We start from the raw sequence: 21485 nt of genomic DNA, 5'->3' as shown, positions 1-21485 counted from the left end.
AGAGTGTTGGGCCAGTCAGCGAAAGGTTGCTGGTTTGAATCACAGAGCCGACTAGGTGAAAAATATGTCGATGTGCCTGCCCTTAAGCAAGGCGCTTAACCCTAATTTCTCCTGTAAGTCGCTTTGGATAAGAGTGTCATCCAGATCATGCACTGACTCCAGCAACTTTAATAGTATGCAGATTCCTGTTCACCCTGGTGCCAAGTTGGGAAAAGTTCAGTGTGATGTTTCTGTGCAGCAACAATAATGATGACTCCAGGGGACAATGGAGATATATGTGAACAATGATGTTATCATTATGTGATCATCATGGCCTCACTTGACATGGTCTATGAAGCTCTATTCTTGGCTTCCCTTTTTAACATTGTATTCAACCTTGAGTGTATGAGAGTTCTTATCCAGCCAATCATATCCATTTCCCAGGGACTCATAAGAGAAGAGAATCTGGTGGTGGTGTGTGCTCAGAGGCGTCATGCCCATAGGGGTCATAGGGGCACGTGCCCCCTCAGATTAACAAACATTAAAGTAAATAAAAAACGGTTCAATTAAAATAATAGTAATTACTTATCTTAATTTTTAAGGCCATGTTTTATCATAATTATTTATAAAAATATCTGTCAGCTGTATTTTGAGGAGGGGGCATACTGACTAGACCGGGCAAAGAGTACCTCCGCTATTCTCCCTAGTAAGTGGTTCCTTCTGAGGTGCACGGATCCCGTCAGTAGAGGATATTGTAGAGCAGAGACGGAAGAGGATACGAGACCTCTGGCTCCCTAATTTTTTCTGTTTCAATGGAATTCAATGAGCTAAGTAGACCAGACCCAGCTGGTATCGCATTGGTGTCTATGGGGGCGCAACCCCCTTAAGTAGACCGAAGCTGACCATTTTTTCCCAATGGTAAACGGCCTGAATCTACTATCTTCAAAGAGTACCCATTATCTTTGGTGTAGAGTGACACACACAGCGTAGCTGCTGGTGATGGACAGGACTCACAGGAGGTATGTTTGTAAATGAATTTGATCACCAAGAAGCCATTTCAGGCTATCAAGTTCAAGTAGCTAGCTTGTCTATCTTAGCTGGCATCACTGGCGTAGTGGAATCCCCCGCAGCCCACGCAAGGCGGGGGGGACCACGAGCTCTGGGGGCCCATGCGCCTGTCATCTCACACCTACAGTATGTGTAATGTTTTTTTTGTTTTTTAAATACATTTGACAGGAACCATCCTTTTTAATTTCCACATGTAGCAAGTGAAGTGTTTGTGTTGTCCAGTCTGCATGGTAGTAGGTGAGAGAGACAGACAATATAGTTGTCATGCATGTAATTACCTATTTCTAAGCGGTGCCAGTGGTAGCCCGCCTCGGCCTCCTCACCTAATTGGCTATCAAGTTAAAAAAAGTTAGGTGAATCGGTCGGACTCGAATGGAGAGTGAGTGTGTTGCTCAAGATGGATAAACAAAGGGCAAGACCAAGTGGTACACAAAAACACCTGATCAAGTGTGTGCCAAATTACTGAAGATAACCACATCAGCAAAGCTACCACCTTGTCCTCGACTGACGAAACACCTAACAGGTGGAAGCTAGGAGGCTTACCTATGCAGCAGCAAGCACTAGCAGCCTCCCAGTCCTGACAGAGACCTCACTGCTCGGGCCCGGCAATGACAGTGGCCTTGCTCCTCCTCGTCTTCCTCCCCTTGAGAATAGTGACAGTTCCTCTAGTGAGAGTGCAGGACCTCGTTCTCCTCCTCTCCCAGCAAACCAAGCTGACGACTGCCAGAGACGCAGCAGCGCTCATGAGAGCGACCCCCCTTCTGTGAACACTGGTAAACCTACGAGTGATGAGACGGATAGCCCCAGGTGAAGTTGGTGGAGAGAATGCCAAGAGTGTGCAAAGCTGTCATCAAGGCAAAGGGTGGCTACTTTGAAGAATCTCAAATATAAAATATATTTTGATTTGTTTAACACTTTTTTGGTTACTACATTATTCCATATGTGTTATTTCATAGTTTTGATGTCTTCACTATTATTCTACAATGTAGAAAATAGTAAAAATAAAGAAAAACCCTGGAATGAGTAGGTGTGTCCAAACTTTGGACTGGTACTGTATACAGTGAGGGAAAAAAGTATTTGATCCCCTGATGATTTTGTACGTTTGCCCACTGACAAAGAAATGATCAGTCTATAATTGTAATGGTAGGTTTATTTGAACAGTGAGAGACAGAATAACAACAAAAACATTCAGAAAAACACATTTCAAAAATGTTATAAATTGATTTGCATTTTAATGAGGGAAATAAGTATTAAGAAGAAGTAAGAAGAAGAAGAAGAAGAAGAACTAAGAACACCATCCCCACCGTCAAACATGGAGGTGGAAACATTATGCTTTGGGGGTGTTTTTCTGCTAAGGGGACAGGACAACTTCACTGCATCAAAGGGACGATGGACGGGGCCATGTACCGTCAAATCTTGGGTGAGAACCTCCTTCCCTCAGCCAGGGCATTGAAAATGGGTCATGGATGGGTATTCCAGCATGACAATGACCCAAAACACAAGGCCAAGGCAACAAAGGAGTGGCTCAAGAAGAAGCACATTAAGGTCCTGGAGTGGCCTAGCCAGACTCCAGACCTTAATCCCATAGAAAATCTGTGGAGGGAGCTGAAGGTTCGAGTTGCCAAACGTCAGCCTCGAAACCTTAATGACTTGGAGAAGATCTGCAAAGAGGAGAGGAAGAAAATCCCTCCTGAGATTTGTGCAAACCTGGTGGCCAACTACAAGAAACGTCTGACCTCTGTGATTGCCAACAAGGGTTTTGCCACCAAGTACTAAGTCATGTTTTGCAGAGGGGTCAAATACTTATTTCCCTCATTAAAATGCAAATCAATTCATAACATTTTTGACATGCGTTTTTCTGGATTTATTTGTTGTTATTCTGTCTCTCACTGTTCAAATAAACCTACCATTAAAATTATAGGCTGATCATGTCTTTGTCAGTGGGCAAACATATAAAATCAGCAGGGGATCAAATATTTTTTTCCCTCACTGTGTATATATATATATATATACACACAGTGAGGGAAAAAAGTATTTGATCCCCTGCATATATATATAGGTTACCAGCTAAATACTGTAGTGGCTTGCGAAAGTATTCACCCCCTTGGCATTTTTCCTATTTTGTTGCCTTACAACCGGGAATTAAAATTGATTTCTGGGGTGTTTGTATCACTTGATTTACACAACATGCCTACCACAATATTTTTGTATGTGAAACAAACAAGAAATAAGACAAGAAAAACAGAAAACTTGAGTGTGCATAACTATTCACCCCCCCAAAGTCAATACTTTGTAGAGCCACCTTTTGCAGCAATTACAGCTGCAAGTCTCATGGGGTATGTCTCTATAAGCTTGGCACATATAGCCACTGGGATTTTTGCCCATTCTTCAAGTCAAACCTGCTCCAGCTCCTTCAAGTTGGATGGGTTCTGCTGGTGTACAGCAATCTTTAAGTCATACCACAGATTCTCAATTGGATTGAGGTCTGGGCTTTGACTAGGCCATTCCAAGACATTTAAATGTTTCCCCTTAAACCCCTTGAGTGTTCCTTTAGAAGTATGCTTAGGGTCATTGTCCTGCTGGAAGGTGAACCTCCGTCCCAGTCTCAAATCTCTGGAAGACTGAAACAGGTTTCCCTCAAGAATTTCCCTGTATTTAGCAGCATCCATCATTTCTTCAATTCTGACCAGGTTCCCAGTCCCTGCCGTTGAAAAACATCCCCACAGCATGATGCTGCCACCACCATGCTTCACTGTGGGGATGGTGTTCTCGGGGTGATGAGAGGTGTTGGGTTTGCGCCAGACATAGCGTTTTCCTTGATGGCCAAAAAGCTCAATTTTAGTCTCAACTGACCAGAGTACCTTCTTCCATATGTTTGGGGAGTCTCCCACATGCCTTTTGGTGAACACCAAACGTGTTTGCTTATTTTTTTCTTTAAGCAATGGCTTTTTTCTATCAACTTTTCCGTAAAGCCCAGCTCTGTGGAGTGTACGGCTTAAAGTGGTCCTATGGACAGATCCTCCAATCTCCGCTGTGGAGCTTTGCAGCTCCTTCAGGGTTATCTTTGGTCTCTTTGTTACATCTCTGATTAATGCCCTCCTTTCCTGGTCCATGAGTTTTGGTGGGCGGCCCTATCTTGGCAGGTTTATTGTGGTGCCATATTCTTTCAATTTTTTAATAATGGATTTAATGGTGCTCCGTGGGATGTTCAAAGTTTCTGATTTTTTTTATAACCCAACCCTGATCTGTACTTCTCCACAACTTTGTCCCTGACCTGTTTGGAAAGCTCCTTGGTCTTCATGGTGCCGCTTGCTTGGTGGTGCCCCTTGCTTAGTGGTGTTGCAGACGCTGGGGCCTTTCAGAACAGGTGTATATATACACTGAGATCATGTGACAGATCATGTGACACTTAGATTGCACACAGGTGGACTTTATTTAACTTATTATGTGACTTCTGAAGGTAATTGGTTGCACCAGATCTTTTTTAGAGGCTTTATAGCAAAGTGGGTGAATATATATGCACGCAGCACTTTTCCGTTATTGATTTTTTATAATTTCACTTCACCAATTTGGACTATTTTGTGTATGCCCATTATATGAAATCCAAATTAAAATCCATTTAAATTACAGGTTGTAATGCAACAAAATAGGAAAAATGCCAAGGGTGATGAATACTTTTGCAAGGCACTGTAGCTATAGATAGGTTAATAGGCTAGCCTACATTGTCTGCATAATAAAACAATCACCTAGTAAGCTATTGTTTTGACGGTGGACTGATTCTATTATTTGGCATTAATAGACTGGTTTTACGCAGCACAAACTTTCTATCCAAGCTGCGAGAGAGCTCGAGGATGGCAAATGTAGGCTGCAGGCCTACAGGACAGTTGTAAATGTATATTTTAAAAAAATCTATTGGTTACTGATTAGAATGCTGTTGCATCAAAAATTAATTTTACAATCTGCAATGTTTGAATTTCCCACTTGAATTACTGAACAAGTAAACACATTTTTGACGCCATCCAGCATTCTAAATAGCAGCATTGCAACACCGTAGGCCTATAGCTTCGTGTAACATAAACGTTAGGCTTAACATGAGAAAATGACGACCAAATAAAAAGAAACATGTATCCATTAAAGCAAAGCTATAGGCTACTACAAGCACTAGCGCCACATCCTCTGACAGGCAGCCGCGTAGACGTCGCAATTTCAGAACCATGGACAGCGATCAGTAGTCTATACTTTGGGAGTTGCTGACGCATCAGATAAAACATTTTTTTTGTGGGGGGGGGGGGGCAACTCCGACTTTGCGAGGGTCCAGAGAAACTGCGCTACGCCAATGGCACGCATGTCTGCTGGCAAGGTTGGTAGACTTTACAAAAGCAAGCAATCTCTAAATGTACTGAATAACACTCTCACTCCTTTCAATCTTTTACCCAGATTTGAGCAGAGATGCAAAGAAGCGTATTTAGTTTCTTTAAAAAAATAAACACCAGTCAGGAGGATATAGACAGCTCGAGAGGTATGCTTAGATATGCAGAAAAATAGAAGTAAGCATGATAATTATGTCTCTAGATTGCAGGAAAAAGCTGTTTCATAGCCCCCCTCCGGACCACTCCCCAGCCATCATGACCTACTTTGTGCCCCCTCAGATTTTTAGGGTGCATGACGCCCCTGTGTGTGCTGAGTGGCATAATGATGGTGACTCACGCTGGATGAGACGTTACAGCTAGAGCACTTGTCTCGTACCAGACATGAACATGTTCTCACCTCATAAGCCCAGTGTTAGCCCAGATAAAGTCCAGTGGAGGAGAGAGAGAGAGAGAGAGAGAGAGAGAGAGAGAGAGAGAGAGAGACTTGTCTGTCCACAGAGCTCCAGATGTTGCACCAGTCTGCAGCCCTAGCCAGATGGGACACAGCTGTACTGTAGCAAAGCTAGCCTACATCACAGCACTGACACTAGACCTGAACCTGACACAGCAAACCAACCTCATCCATTACATGCAGTCTACAGACCTCATACACACTAATCCACTCCTAACTGTGCTCCTTCTCCTCAACCATTTTCAGAATACCAACAAAGTATTGCCAGTTTTTGCCACTAGAAAATACTATTATACAGTAGGAATAGGGTATACAAGACCAATGTCAGAGAACAGTATTCGACAATCCAGAATTGTATGGGACATTACCCATGATGATGATTTATTTTAAAACATCACTCATCATGACAGAGTTCAATGATAGTCAGCCCTGGAGTTCAATGGAGAGGGCAATCCATCTGAACCCATAATCAAGATTGTTTAATACTGCCATCTGTGCAAATAAGTGTGTGTAGTATAACATTTACTAGTGTTTTCACCCCAAGTATTGCCATCTGGTCCTATACATCAATATTTGACAGTGTTTTTACTGAAAGATCACGGAACATGAAACATGAAGAATGGTGCACAACGAGATGAGAAAATGACAACAGAATTAGATATTTATGAATATCATATTGATATGAAGTAATAGCTGATCAGGCCATCTGTGACACAACAATTCTTCAACAAAATGAAGGCCGGTTATATCATCCATCTAGTCTATTGACCAGGTTGACATTTATTGTCATGAGTCTTGTCCTGGAGGCAGAACTGAGTGGTTTCCACTAGATGGGCCAGTTGCAAAGTAAAAATTGGCTATATTGCAAAAATTAATGAAAACAAAAATGCATTTAAGGTTGGGGTTAGGCATTAGGGTTAGCAGTGTGGTTACGGTTAGGGTTAAGGTTAGGGTTAGGTTTTCTGACTTTGTGGCTGTGCCAGCTAGTGTCTACTCTCCAGAGCTGTCTCCAGTACATGAGTCATCTCAATAAATGCCAACGTGCCAACAGCATGAGAGGAGTCTTTTAGGCAATGAACAATGATTGCCCAATAGTCACTCAGTCAGAAACAACAAGAATCAATGAATACATCTTCGTCCTCCACAAACAAGAAAGCTTTGGTTAAAACATGAATTTACTTCAAAAGAGATTCAAAAGTCAAACAATACACTTTGAGTAGTAAACTATCCTACACAATGAGAATCATGGTGAGCCGAAAGCCTCTATGAGTAAACATTTAGGCATTCCTACCCAAAATGACAGCTATTCATCAACAAGGTCTGTGCAACACAGGGTTGGTGGATGGGATTCATTACCCTACATTGTATCTTCAGCAGTGTGATAATTCAAAGACTATACTGTCTGACTGATTAAAGAATCCTGCACAGACCAACTCAAATCCACACCACACGTCAACTCCTCTTTAAAGCAAAGTGATGGCTTTACAATTTTTTTCTGTGTGAAAAAGTCATTGGAGATAGACATGATGATAGACAGCTTCTGATGAGAGTCTGTGTGTGACTGTGGCTGTACCATGGTGAGATAATGGGGACAGCCCATCTCTGTCTCTGTTCTGTCACATCAGTTCAACTGCACCGCCGGCCGATGTGGTGGAACTGCACACTCACTTGTCATCGCAGTAGCAAAAGCCACAGCTTTGAAAAACTCATCTGTATGTGTTTGTGACTCTCTTGCGGATTTGCCCTCTTTACAAGAAACAGGATTTGGTTACACTTAGTAAACACACTCCATGTTGTGGCACGACAAGTTTCGAAAGTGGTCCGTTTTTATTTAATAGGAAATTAATCTTTGATTAAAAGCATGTGGGGCATTAGCCTGCACTGGGTTGAGACCCAGCTGTGCCTTCTTCAAACCAATATAATTAGCGTTATATGAAATGTAAAAGCTGCAACTAACCATGAGAAAAGCTCAAAAGAGGAGAAAATAGTCTCGACAATTGCATACAAAATTCACTGGATCAAACCCCTGATGAAAATGTTAAAAAACATGAACCAGCTGTTACATATTAGTTTGAGGTTTTTTCACAGTAACTGAACTACAAACTGTAAATATTTTGGATCTGGTACATTGTGATTCAGAGTAACAAACAAAATTCACAATGATTCTCAATCTTTTCCGTTCAGTTCGTTATGGCCAGTTTCAAATAGTTTTCATTGGGAAGTCTTAAATTGTGACTAGCCTGGCTATCACTATCCAATATGTGGCCATCAGATGGAAACCAAAGAACTTGTCAATATGAAATATTTTCACAGTTTTTTATTGTTATAATGTAATCTGATGGAACGAGAACATCCAGTGCAGCTTTGGGAATCAGTGTTACTATGGAGACAACTCTGGTCATGTCAACACACTTCAAGAAGACTTCAAACAAAGACTGGGCCCTTTCAGCAAGAGTTATGAGAAGAAACGTCTTTAAGTGCTGAGTTTTCCTCTGTCTGAACACAACAAACAGTATCTAGCCTCTTTAAACAATAGCCAAGAGACCTGTCATATGACTCATTGGTCTCTTTCTTCAAACTATGAAAATTTATATTGAGAAAATATTATTCTAACTACTCCCAAGCTCAAATTGTTCCCACAAAAGGTCAGAAACCAGAAATCCCTTATTGACTAAGCAATGGAATTAATCTCAAATAACTGAGAGATTGGCAATCAGCTGCACTGTTCTAGAGATGGTTTGATAACAGAGTTTGAATTTGGGCTGCAGGACCCATACACATGTGGGAAGTTCATAAAAACCACTCCATAAAGTGGATAAGTATTAAATCGAATCAAATAGACATGCAATACTCTAGGATGTAGCCAGCCAATTCATGTATTACATGCAAAATCAAATATAAATTAGTACATAAGGCCAGAAATAATAAACTAAGATGTTGTCACTGACTTAAAGAATTCATTAATATACCAGGGGGAAAAGCATGTTTTCTTTCAGCTTTTACCTTGAGGCTCCAAACATACAGTTCAACACCCCCACATTCGTGACCTCTCAGGAGAAATGCTAATGTAAGTCTGAGGCCCTCAGTTTTCGTATTTTCTTCACTAATCCCAAGTCATTTGGTCCTTCTCATGCAGACTCTTAATATGTCTTGGCCGTGTGATGGCTGTGGATGACTGCAATCGTCTAAGTTCATAGTTACTACACTGGTCACGTTGAAATAGCATGAAGGGAGAAACAACCAAAAAGAACAGTGACTGGCAGCAGCTAAAGCTGCAGCTTTATAGCAGCAGGTTGGCAAACTGAATCAATGGTAAAACACGGTCATTGGCTGTAACTCTTTAATAAATCCCAATATATTTGAAAAACTAATTTCAGCTGCCATATTACAATCCAATATGCAAGGCACACCGTCATCAAGTGTGCACCCGCAGCTACCTGCAAACAGGGAACTGATTTATCATACAATTATAGAACAATTGTTAGAATGGCATTCGTGTTGAAGGGTAGCCTACATGGGTGATGCATTGTGAGAGTCAGTTTGAGAAAGATAAAGCAGAAAGTTAAAACGCTACTTTAACGCAACATCTGTATGTAATCTAGTAAATAATCAAATTATCCTAGTAGTTAATTCTACATAAATTAGGAAATTCAAGAAATGAAACAGGTCATAATTCATAATCATTATCCCAGCACCTCGTAAAGCCAGCCACACACATAGTAAAGTCACAACATTGTGTGATGATGAGGCCACCTTGTTTCAGAGAATACAGAATGTGTGGTCTACAACAATTACGCGACTACATGCAATTAAATTCAAACATATCTAGGAACCTTCAAATTATTTACACATACTGTACATGTGCCCATTAGTTTGAATGTAGCCACAGGTGCAGATGTAGATTTGATCAAAACTCCCAACAATGTCAAAAGTAAATGATTGACAACTCAGGAATGCTGTTCAAAAGATGGCCACTGAATATGCCCTCCACTATGCGAATACTGTATATATGTCTCTCGTACTTTCTTTAGCTCTGTCTTTTTCAGCAAAGCCCTTGTACTTCATCCTTCTGTGGATATTACAAATCAAAAAGGGAACCCCCTCATCCCTGTAAGTGAGTTTTATAGCTCTCTGAAATTGGACTAAATCACAAAGAAAGACAAACAGGGATGTGTTCGCTAAAGCATAAGTCATACAAGACTTTCCAACATGGCAAATTATATATTTTTTCCATAAACCAAGCTGCACTGAAACTGACATCAAACACTTTGCATATCAACAAAGGGCCTGGGACGTCTCAGACACGCCTTATCTCATCTAGTCCCAGTAATGTATCACAGCTGCTTTCAGTAAGGCAGTCACGAAGGCCTTTGGACGTTGCTCTGCGAGAAACTAAGATACTCGCTCTTCACAAATGACACTATAATAATCCGCTGTCTCTATGACATCAAAAGACAAAAGAGGGCAAGAGAGATAAAATGAGTGGGGAAAAAATGTCTCAAAAGAAGAGATTTATTTATGGATGTTTACTTTTGGGATGTAGAACATCATTGGGTTTTCAGATAATCTTGGTCCATGAGACAATTTACTCATAACACAGACACCATGCATGTGATGTCCTTGAGTCCATCAACTTTCGTTTTTGAAAGATCAGACAGCTCAGTTATCTGTGCCATTTGGCTTTCCCAAATCACTCTCAACAGATAGCCTCGCAGAACAAGATTCTGGAGATGACACACTGTTCTGTAATATTTTAGGAGGCAGTCTAATGGCACATGATCATCTGGTTGTTTCAAAGAAAAGCCTGGAATGTTTTAACATCTTTAACACATGATCATGCTTTTTGTTGCCCCAACGTTCTTAGTTTCAGTTTTATACCAGATTTTACAGGGTCCATTAAAAGTAACCCCCCCACCTCCGAAATACACTTTCTTTTGAAGGCTTTTAAGGATTAAAGATAGACGTACGAGTGCCTTAAGGACATTGGCTTTCATTTATAAAACAATTATGCTCAAATCTGAGCATTAAGTGAGCATAGGCAATCATCACACAAAGTCCCAGATTGATCAATTTGAACATGAACCCATGATCAAATCTCAAGTCAAACCTCTGCTGGTGCATGATGATCTCCTGTGGTGAACAAGTGGCATTGCTTGACATGACCTCATAACATGTTTACACTACACTACCTTGACAACACAAACTAGGTCCAGGAGAGATACTTGTGTAGTGTAAAGAGACGGATCTAGATTCAAATCTATCTTTAAGAGATATCTCCCACACTACCTCTGTAGATACTGTAGTGTGGGAGACATCTACACCATGAGTGGTACAGTGCAAAGACAACGGCTCTCCCACGCCACATATCCCTGCAAGAATTACCTTAATTACCTTAATACCAGCAGACAGCATTTTTGCTCTGTTACCCCCACAAAAAATTTAAGGCTTTTAAAATACACTATATATACACAAAAGTATGTGGACACCCCTTCAAATAAGTGGATTTGGCTATTTCAGCCACACCCGTTTCTGACAGCTGTATAAAATTGAGCACACAGCCATGCAATCTCCATAAACAAACATTGGCAGTAGAATGGCCTTACTGAAGAGCTCAGTGACTTTCAACGTGGCACCGTCATAGAATGCCACCTTTCCAACAAGTCAGTTCGTCAAATTTCTGCCCTGCTAGAGCTGCCCCGGTCAACTGTAAGTGCTGTTATTGTGAAATGGAAACGTCTAGGAGCAACAACGGCTCAGCCACGAAGTGGTAGGCCACACAAGCTCACAGAACGGGACCGCCGAGTGCTGAAGCGCAAGGCGCGTTAAAATCGTCTGTCCTCGGTTGCAACACTTACTACCGAATTACAAACTGCCTCTGGAAGCAACGTCAGCACAATAACTGTTCGTGGGGAGCTTCATGAAATGGGTTTCCATGGCCGAGCAGTCGCACACAAGCCTAAGATCACCATGCGCAATGCCAAGCGTTGGCTGGAGTGGTGTAAAGCTCATTGCCATTGAACTCTGGAGCAGTGGAAATGTGTTCTCTGGAGTGATGAATCATGATTCACCATCTGGCAGTTCGACTAACAAATCTGGGTTTGGTGGATGCCAGGAGAACGCTACCTGCCCGAATGCATAGTGCCAACTGTAAAGTTTGGTGGAGGAATAATGGTCTGGGGCTGTTTTTCATGGTTCGGGCTAGGCCCCTTAGTTCCAATGAAGGGAAATCGTAATGCTACACCATACAATGACATTCTAGACGATTCTGTGCTTCCAACTTTGTGGAAACAGTTTGGGGAAGGCCCTTTCCTGTTTGAGCATGTGCCCCCGTGCACAAAGCAAGGTCCATACAGAAATGGTTTGTTGAGATCGGTGTGGAAGAACTTGACTGGCCTGCACAGAGCCCTGACCTCAACCCCATTGAACACCATTGGGATGAATTGGAACGCAGACTGCGAGCCAGGCCTAATTGCCCAACATCAGTGCCCGACCTCACTAATGCTCTTGTGGCTAAATGGAAGCAAGTCCCTTCAGCAATGTTCAAACATTTAGTGGAAAGCCTTCCCAGAAGAGTGGAGGCTGTTATAGCAAAGGAGGGACCAACTCCATGTTATTGCCCATGATTTTGGAATGAGATGTTCGATGAGCAGGTGTCCACATACACTACATTACCAAAAGTATCTACCCATTTGTGAATCATTGCATTAATACAATGTGGTCTCAGAGAATGTTATATTATTCTGTATGTAAATCTGAGACATTCCATTAGTATGATATGTTATGTTTCATATGGTATGTATTAATTTGTGGATGTCCATCACCCATTTCGTATGATGTTACGAATTACAATTCGTACAATATGTTAAGAATTTGCGAAACGTATGATATGTTACGAATTCCAATTAGTTGTGGCTAACCTTTGGAGCTTCCGGACCGCATTGTAGTTGCAAAGTAGCTAAAAAGTAGTAAGTAGTTGCAAAGTTGCTAATTAGATAAAATGCTAAAGTTGTCCTTTGGGTTGCTAGACGTTTGCATTATATGCAAACCCATCCAGCCCCGACCAACAACCCTCCTTTCAGTTTTGCCTTAAGTAACATTCTGTCTTTTGTAACCATACCAAACGTAACATACTAATTTGAGGGTCCCGGATTTACGTTTACTATGTTAGTTCTAGTCTATGAGACCAGTCTGATTAATCAAGTGTGCAACACTTTATGCAATATAGTTTAGATGAGAAGGTCCTGTATAGTTTGAATTGCTATCCTTATTTTGTTTGTCTATATACTATGGTATTTACGGTATGCTAATAGCTGCACTCACACAAGGCAGGAATGTGGCTTTGGCCACACCACATCCAAGGCCAGTGTAAACAGAACAGTTGCAAATCTGATGTTAAAGAGAGATAGTAAAATATGTCTAGTGAGAGCTAATGTAAATCCACCCTAAAATCTCTATCAGTCAGCTGAGCTAACACAATCATGCTCAGATCAGTACCTATCATGAATCCCCACAATATGTCTAGCTAGATGCACTGTAGGCCTACATATTTCTGTACCAAATTATGCACAGCAACCAATCAATTGACATTGCACCTAAAAACTGTAGCTCTGAACACAGAGATTCTTGCAAGGCACGTGAATGGGTTTAAATAAATCTCAACAAAGAAAATCCCAACAAATATCCCAACAACTTGGTAGCTAAAATTGCCACATCTTGCTTTGAGTGGCTCTTAGCCAAATTCTGAAAGCTTGTTCAATTCCCCATGCTGCGTTTTCTATTTGAACCTTCAAACCAAGGCTGTGGAGCACCTGTCAGCAATTTGGCAAATATGTTTTTCCACCTGCTACCTCGTTTTCCTCCCTTTGTTCCTCCAAGTGTTCACCCTACCCTTCCTCCTAGCACAGTTTCTGTGTGTTGTGGCTTTAAAACAATTCCAATTTGGGACAACCAGAAAACCACATGAAACATGTTTCGTAAATGTGGCCCCACATCTGTTCTGCAGCAAGGTTGACAACTTGCTTTCACTACTCCTCTATTTTTCATAGTCTCTTTCGAAACTCAAACCACTAGAATGGGAATATGATGACTAGGCTGATGAATAGGCCTATATTATTTATTTGATTGATCTAATAGCAGTGTTCATGATTTCAATTTCTTCTTCAGTACATTGTTATTACATGTAAGAAATTAATTATTTGTGATGGTCTTGTGAGAATGAGGTCAAATTTGTTATGAACAATCTCCTCCATATGCTTCTTAATAATGTTAAGAATTTGGGATGCTCATATACATGAATGTCCAGAAAAATAAGTCCTTTCAGATAATATTTTTTTATACAATAAAAACATTAGGTACAATTACTTTCTAACCACTTTCCGCTCAGACTTTTGTTCAAATTGAATTAGGCTACATGCACAGACCTCAAGTCAGTATAAGGCCCTAATTTGATCTCTCAAGTGGTATTCATTCAATCCTAAAATCATTTTGAAGGATGTGTTCTAGTTAGTAAACAAATTGGTTTACCCACAAAAAATACAAAATCCAGAATGGCATGTTATTGCTCTTCTAAACTCAAGCAAATGTAATCCTGCTTTTTGTAAAAACTCTCTCACAAAGGGGCTGTGCCGTGGTCTTCCGTCAGAGGACAGAGAGACAACAGTTTCATGAGAATTCCTCAAGTAATTGCACAAACTACTCCACCAAAAATGTCTGGGCTTACCCACACAAATTGAACTTCACAGAGAAGAGCAATAATAAAACATCCATGCTTGGTCTGAAAATACAAGAGCGAAAAATAAAGGACTAATTGTGGCTAGCCAAAAACCACAAAAATGACTATACTGTTCAACTGTTGATAATATGACAAATTGACAAGACATGATTGATAGTCGAATGAATTAATGTCTTAGTTTAGTACTCTTGCTCCTAAAATGAAATGTAACTCCCTCATGGCTGGTCTACCTGCAGGCGCCACAGCTCATGTAGAATGCGGATGCACCTTGGTCTCCAACTGTTCTGAGTCATGGAGGTCCATAGCCCTCCATAGCCCTCCAGGACTACTAGGAAAAGAAAGTAAAATGGCAGAACTGCCTAATAGTATCTGAGCTACTATCATGATGGAATTATGAAGCCTGATCTTATGTAACAACTGGGATACTGAGTGAAAAGATCACTGGTGCATGCAGGTCTCTTTGATATTCTACAATATGGCTCAATAGACATACAGTATGTTCAATATACAGAATTCAAGTTATACCACCTCTCTACGTTTATATGACAAACGTGTGGAGTCACAGATTATATAACGGGGAATTGAGGCTACTTTGAAGACAACTTTTTGTGAACCTCAAACCAACGCTGTTTTGAGTTTCGGAGTGGAGGGGTTAGAAACAATTGTGTGATTACTGATCTCTCAGAGTTTTCTTTGAAATAAACCACTAAAGTACTTTGGCTCCACAACTGAGCACCATATTTCTGCAAAAGCTGACTAAAGACTATATAATAGGTAACATCATATACAGTACTGTATGTCAGGATCACTTCAAGGCAGTGGTTTACCATACAGATTAGTGGTGAAGACAATACATTCATTCTGGCACATAAGTAAATACATATTGTTAAACTGTTACTTCACCGCTACATGATTGCTCAATATTTGTCCCCCTCAAAAATAGTTGCATGTGATTTGGAACACACAGTTGGTGTACACGTACACTGAGTGTACAAAATATTAGGAACATTGATATTGATATATCAGAACAGCCTCAATTCGTCGGGGCATGGACTCTACAAGGTGTTGAAAGCGTTCCACAGGGATGCTGGCCCATGTTGACTCCAATGTTTCCCACAGTTGTGTCAAGTTGGCTGGATGTCCTTTGAGTGGTGGACCATTCTTGATACACAAGGAAACTGTTGAGCGTGAAAAACCCAGCAGCGTTGCAGTTCTTGACACACTCAAACCGGTGCACCTGGCATCTACTTCCATACCCCGTTCAAAGGTACTTCAATATTTTGTCTTGCCCATTCACCCTCTGAATGGCACACATACACAATCCATGTCTCAACTGTCTGAAGTTTTAAAAATCATTCTTTAACCTGTCTCCTCCTCTTCATCTACACTGATTGAAGTGTGTTTAACAGGTGACATCAATAAGGGATCGATCATAGCTTTCACTTGGATTAATCTGGTCAGTCTATGTCATGGAAAGAGCTTGCGTTAGCTCCCAAAGCTAATGCCATTGCCTAGACTTAAGCTCTGTGGGCTAACACAATCTTGAGTCGTGACCCAGGTCACACTAATTAGTAGCTTCAAGAGGGAGAAGCAATGAAAATGTGTTATTTTGTTCAGTCTCATGCAGGAGGTAAATCCCTTTACGATATAAAAAGCTTTCACCTTCAAAATAATACTCAACAGGAAACCTTTTTAGGCTTTTTTTTACTTTTTACTCTTTAGTTAGCAGTAACTCTGTCTCTCCTCTGTTCTCTAAACATACCGAAAGACACAAAATGTTTTGTTTGTATGAATAGCTTCCCATAAGAAAGAAAATAACATCTGTGTAGCCACTAGCTTATACCCTCAAGTTAATCTAAATAGAAGCAGGTGCATATCATGGCAAACATCATCCACAATTAGGGACATTCAAACATTCTTTCCTAACTCCCTTGCAAGCAAAACAAAACTAGTAACAGTCTTGACACCTGTCCCCAGTAACAAATATGGCCTGAGGCCCACTGTTCCTTTGAAAGCATTCCAAATAAATCAATTAAAACCTACAGCTAAAGTAAACACATCGTTCTTGACCACAGTTCATCATCAGGGGATGATCTAATTGCGGGGAGGGAGGTGGTGGTGTGGCATGTATGTGTGTGTGTGTGTGTTAAATGTATGCTTGTTTAAAATGTGTGTTTACTTATCTTTTATGAGCTTGAGTGGTGGGTTTTACAATAGATTATGTAAAATGACATAGGGCCCATCCCTAACCTCTATAACTACAGCCCTCAGATTGAACCCTGACCACATACCCTCTGGATGGTTATTTGGTTCAGGTTAGACTTTTGCTTAAATCTATGGTAATAAGGACTCAAAGCAATTGACACTACAGACAAATACAAACGCAAACAATAAACACATCCATAATCGCATATTTCACTGATATTTCCAAATATGGTGCCTAAATCAACTCTAAAGGTCTCTCACTTCTAATATACAGTGGGGAGAACAAGTATTTGATACACTGCCGATTTTGCAGGTTTTCCTACTTACAAAGCATGTAGAGGTCTGTAATTTTTATCATAGGTACGCTTCAACTGTGAGAGACGGAATCTAAAACAAAAATCCTGAAAATCACATTGTATGATTTTTAAGTAATTAATTTGCATTTTATTGCATGACATAAGTATTTTATACATCAGAAAAGCAGAACTTAATATTTGGTACAGAAACCTTTGTTTGCAATTACAGAGATCATACGTTTCCTGTAGGTCTTGACCAGGTTTGCACACACTGCAGCAGGGATTTTGGCCCACTCCTCCATACAGACCTTCTCCAGATCCATCAGGTTTCGGGGCTGTCGCTGGGTAATACAGACTTTCAGCTCCCTCCAAAGATTTTCTATTGGGTTCAGATCTGGAGACTGGCTAGGCCACTCCAGGACCTTGAGATGCTTCTTACGGAGCCACTCCTTAGTTGCCCTGGCTGTGTGTTTCGGGTTGTTGTCATGCTGGAAGACCCAGCCACGACCCATCTTCAATGTTCTTACTGAGGGAAGGAGGTTGTTGGCCAAGATCTCGCGATACATGGCCCCATCCATCCTCCCCTCAATACGGTGCAGTTGTCCTGTCCCCTTTGCAGAAAAGCATCCCCAAAGAATGATGTTTCCACCTCCATGCTTCACGGTTGAGATGGTGTTCTTGGGGTTGTACTCATCCTTCTTCTTCCTCCAAACACGGCGAGTGGAGTTTAGACCAAAAAGCTCTATTTTTGTCTCATCAGACCACATGACCTTCTCCCATTCCTCCTCTGGATCATCCAGATGGTCATTGGCAAACTTCAGACGGGCCTGGACATGCGCTGGCTTGAGCAGGGGGACCTTGCGTGCGCTGCAGGATTTTAATCCATGACGGCGTAGTGTGTTACTAATGGTTTTCTTTGAGACTGTGGTCCCAGCTCTCTTCAGGTCATTGACCAGGTCCTGCCGTGTAGTTCTGGGCTGATCCCTCACCTTCCTCATGATCATTGATGCCCCACGAGGTGAGATCTTGCATGGAGCCCCAGACTGAGGGTGATTGACCGTCATCTTGAACTTCTTCCATTTTCTAATAATTGCGCCAACAGTTGTTGCCTTCCCACCAAGCTGCTTGCCTATTGTCCTGTAGCCCATCCCAGCCTTGTGCAGGTCTACAATTTTATCCCTGATGTCCTTACACAGCTCTCTGGTCTTGGCCATTGTGGAGAGGTTGGAGTCTGTTTGATTGAGTGTGTGGACAGGTGTCTTTTATACAGGTAACGAGTTCAAACAGGTGCAGTTAATACAGGTAATGAGTGGAGAACAGGAGGGCTTCTTAAAGAAAAATGAACAGGTCTGTGAGAACCGGAATTCTTACTGGTTGGTAGGTGATCAAATACTTATGTCATGCAATAAAATGCAAATTAATTACTTAAAAATCATACAATGTGATTTTCTGGATTTTTGTTTTAGATTCCGTCTCTCACAGTTGAAGTGTACCTATGATAAACATTACAGACCTCTACATGCTTTGTAAGTAGGAAAACCTGCAAAATCGGCAGTGTATCAAATACTTGTTCTCCCCACTGTATGTCTGCATCTATGTTAACATTTACTACCATGTGTACATTCTCCCACAATGCTCCATTTTAATGGAGTTGAGTAATTGAGTGGATGTAATTACTTGCGTTGCACAATGTTGCTTTTAAGGTAATATCCTGTTAGAAATCTCATACTGCAACAGAGCACACAGTCTGATTTAATAGTGATGTTCAGGGTTGGAACCGGATATTTGTGTGGAGCTAACTGTGCTAGTTAGAGATTTCACACTGAGCTCTGGAGGCAAGCCACAATGCCTGGGGAAGTTGAAACAACGAAGCAAGGGGTCGTATACCTGCTTTAGTTCATTCACAATCTCATTTTGGCTTTTGGAAGTATTTTTGTCAATATAAACCTCTATGAACAAACCACCCTTAGGCCTACAACAAACATTGTGACTGAACTTAAAAGCGAAGGATTTCTTGATAAGTCTACTAGGGGATAAATAAATAAAAAGCAACCACTAGTGCTGTGTAGTACTTTCACAGCTGGTAGCAAGGTCAAAGACAACAATGTGGATTCTGGAGAACTCAAGAGCGACATGATCGCAACCAAATCAATAAACTTTTAATCTCATCTGATTATAACGTCGATGAGGGCCAGATGGATTTAAAAATTGTAGAATTATGTGTAATTTAATTTATCTGTAATTGAAAGGCATCCACTGACTGTCGTCTTCCTACCATATGTTTCTGCATGGTAGTATTTTTTACATGGCTTATCATGCTCCTGTGAAAGCATATTTCAAACCATGCACGTTTGGCAGAGCCATCTTACACACTATAGCCTCAGACGAGTGGGAGCTCTGTCCCACAATGTCAATTCACAGGCTAAAAGAATAGCTGATGAGAACTTTAGCACCTTTTATGATTTGATTCCAGTAACAACTCCAATGGCCCCAGGTGTTTTCTGCCCTCATGACGAAATTGTAGGCGATTATAATATGCCAACAATGCAGTAAAATGTGTGAGTGGCTTGTTAATACATGGAGGGGATGGGTGTAATCTTACTGTGCCACATGCTGATGGCATGCAGTATTCTCGTAGGTGTCTGCTCGTCTCAACATGCACCACCAGGTCACTCAAACCATACACTCACTATTCAAATCCTCGCTAAACCACTTTGGAAAAAATACTTTCACCAAAAGCATTATTAAGCATTATCAATCTCAAGTAACAATAGACAATTGGTCCTCTGTAGCTCAGCTGGTAGAGCACGGCGCTTGTAACGCCAAGGTAGTGGGTTCGATCCCCGGGACCACCCATACACAAAAAAATAAATAATGTATGCACGCATGACTGTAAGTCGCTTTGGATAAAAGCGTCTGCTAAATGGCATATTATTATTATATTATTACAATTGGACACCACAGCTGTGAAATGATGATTTGTATTACTATAAGCCTACTGCCAACCTGCAACGAGGCCGTATCATAATCAAACAAAGTAGTTCTCATCTGAGAACCATGGACCAATATATTATTCTGTCTGATCAAGGACTAATGAAAGGTTCTAACTGATGACAGTCAATAGCCTAATCATCATACACATCCATGAGAGAAATTTGAACATTGTTTCAACATCCCACAAGTGAAAAATATGTTAACCATGTGATCATTCCAGGCACTTTATGCAAAGCACACCCTGGTAGGAAAATACCTCTGCATGAGGTCACCCAGGTTCTAGACATCATACCATTTATCATCAGTAGGCTAATCATGCATGCGCACCCTGGGGCCAGTTGTTCATCTGGTTGGTTAGGTTAAATTAATCATTAGGTTACACAGAATACTGAGAATAAGCAAACTGAAATGCAAGGTCTTACAAAGACTTTTAAAGACCAAAAGTGATGTCCATATTGAACTTACAAATACAGTTATTTGTAATGATAAATTATCCATATTCTGTATAAAATAATTTGGTGTATAAGGCTACACTTTGGTCCCTGATGTGTATTTTAATGCATTCTTACAAAAGTAAATATGTGTTTAGTGTTAAGCTATTACAGAGGCGATAATTATCCTACCTGTAGATCAGTTGGGTAGCTGATATCCAACAGCTGGAATACTGGAGAATATCGGTGATTCATATGGGTTGCGGCCGGTGACAGTGTCTCCTCTCTGTTCTTTTGGAGAATCTCGCGTTTCACCTCGGATCTCAGGTCCAAATAACAGAAAAGCGTAACTAGATGCAATGAAAGGGATAAGACGAAGAATCCCAAAAAGATTTTACAGTTCTTACACTGTTTCCTGCAAATGCAGGTAGACTCTTTTAAGTCCTCTAAATTTGCAAACTTTTCAGACAGCGATTTGGGTGCCATGTCTAGATACTGTTTCAGTCGTTGCTATTTCAGCATACTCGGCTTTTGTCTATGATGCTATGGCCCTAACCTGAGCTGACTGATGCTCAAACGTTAGCACAGCGACAGTTATCTCCATCCACATCTAGTCAGGGGGACGGTACGATAACCCACACACTGATATCGTAAAGTAAAACGATCCCGTTTGATAGATCCGCCCCTCTATCTCTCATTGGCTATTACACGCCACACGTCATTGCTACGCGGGGTCGTTGGGACGTCCCTACCCCCCATTGAAGTTGAAATGTAAAATAGTTAAACTAAGGGTTTAGGTTAAGGTTAGGGTTATGGTTTGGGTAAAGATAGGGGTTAAGGTTTAGGGTATGAACGTCCCAAGGATCCCAGATTATACTAACTCATTGAAAAACTGGAACTGGATCAAACTGATGAATGGTGACCTTGTTGTGTGGCTAGATCAGCCAAAATAGAAAAACA

The 21485-nt window shown here is 41.0% G+C and overlaps 1 protein-coding gene across 1 annotated transcript in view; it reads right to left on the bottom strand.

Annotated features, from left to right (window-relative positions):
* LOC311135592 (ectodysplasin-A-like) overlaps nucleotides 1–21214 on the bottom strand; it is a 56207-nt gene extending 34993 nt beyond the window's left edge. The window contains exon 1 of the mRNA XM_084169602.1: nucleotides 20718–21214. Within this exon, the coding sequence (XP_084025728.1) occupies nucleotides 20718–21011 (294 nt within the window). The 5' untranslated portion in view covers nucleotides 21012–21214. The remainder of the gene's footprint in view (nucleotides 1–20717) is intronic.
* Between the last annotated feature and the right edge of the window lie 271 nt (nucleotides 21215–21485).

Source organism: Coregonus lavaretus (assembly GCF_964263955.1).
Source record: "Coregonus lavaretus genome assembly, chromosome: 10".
Lineage (NCBI taxonomy): Eukaryota > Metazoa > Chordata > Actinopteri > Salmoniformes > Salmonidae > Coregonus > Coregonus lavaretus.
This window is presented reverse-complemented; position numbering and strand designations above follow the sequence as displayed.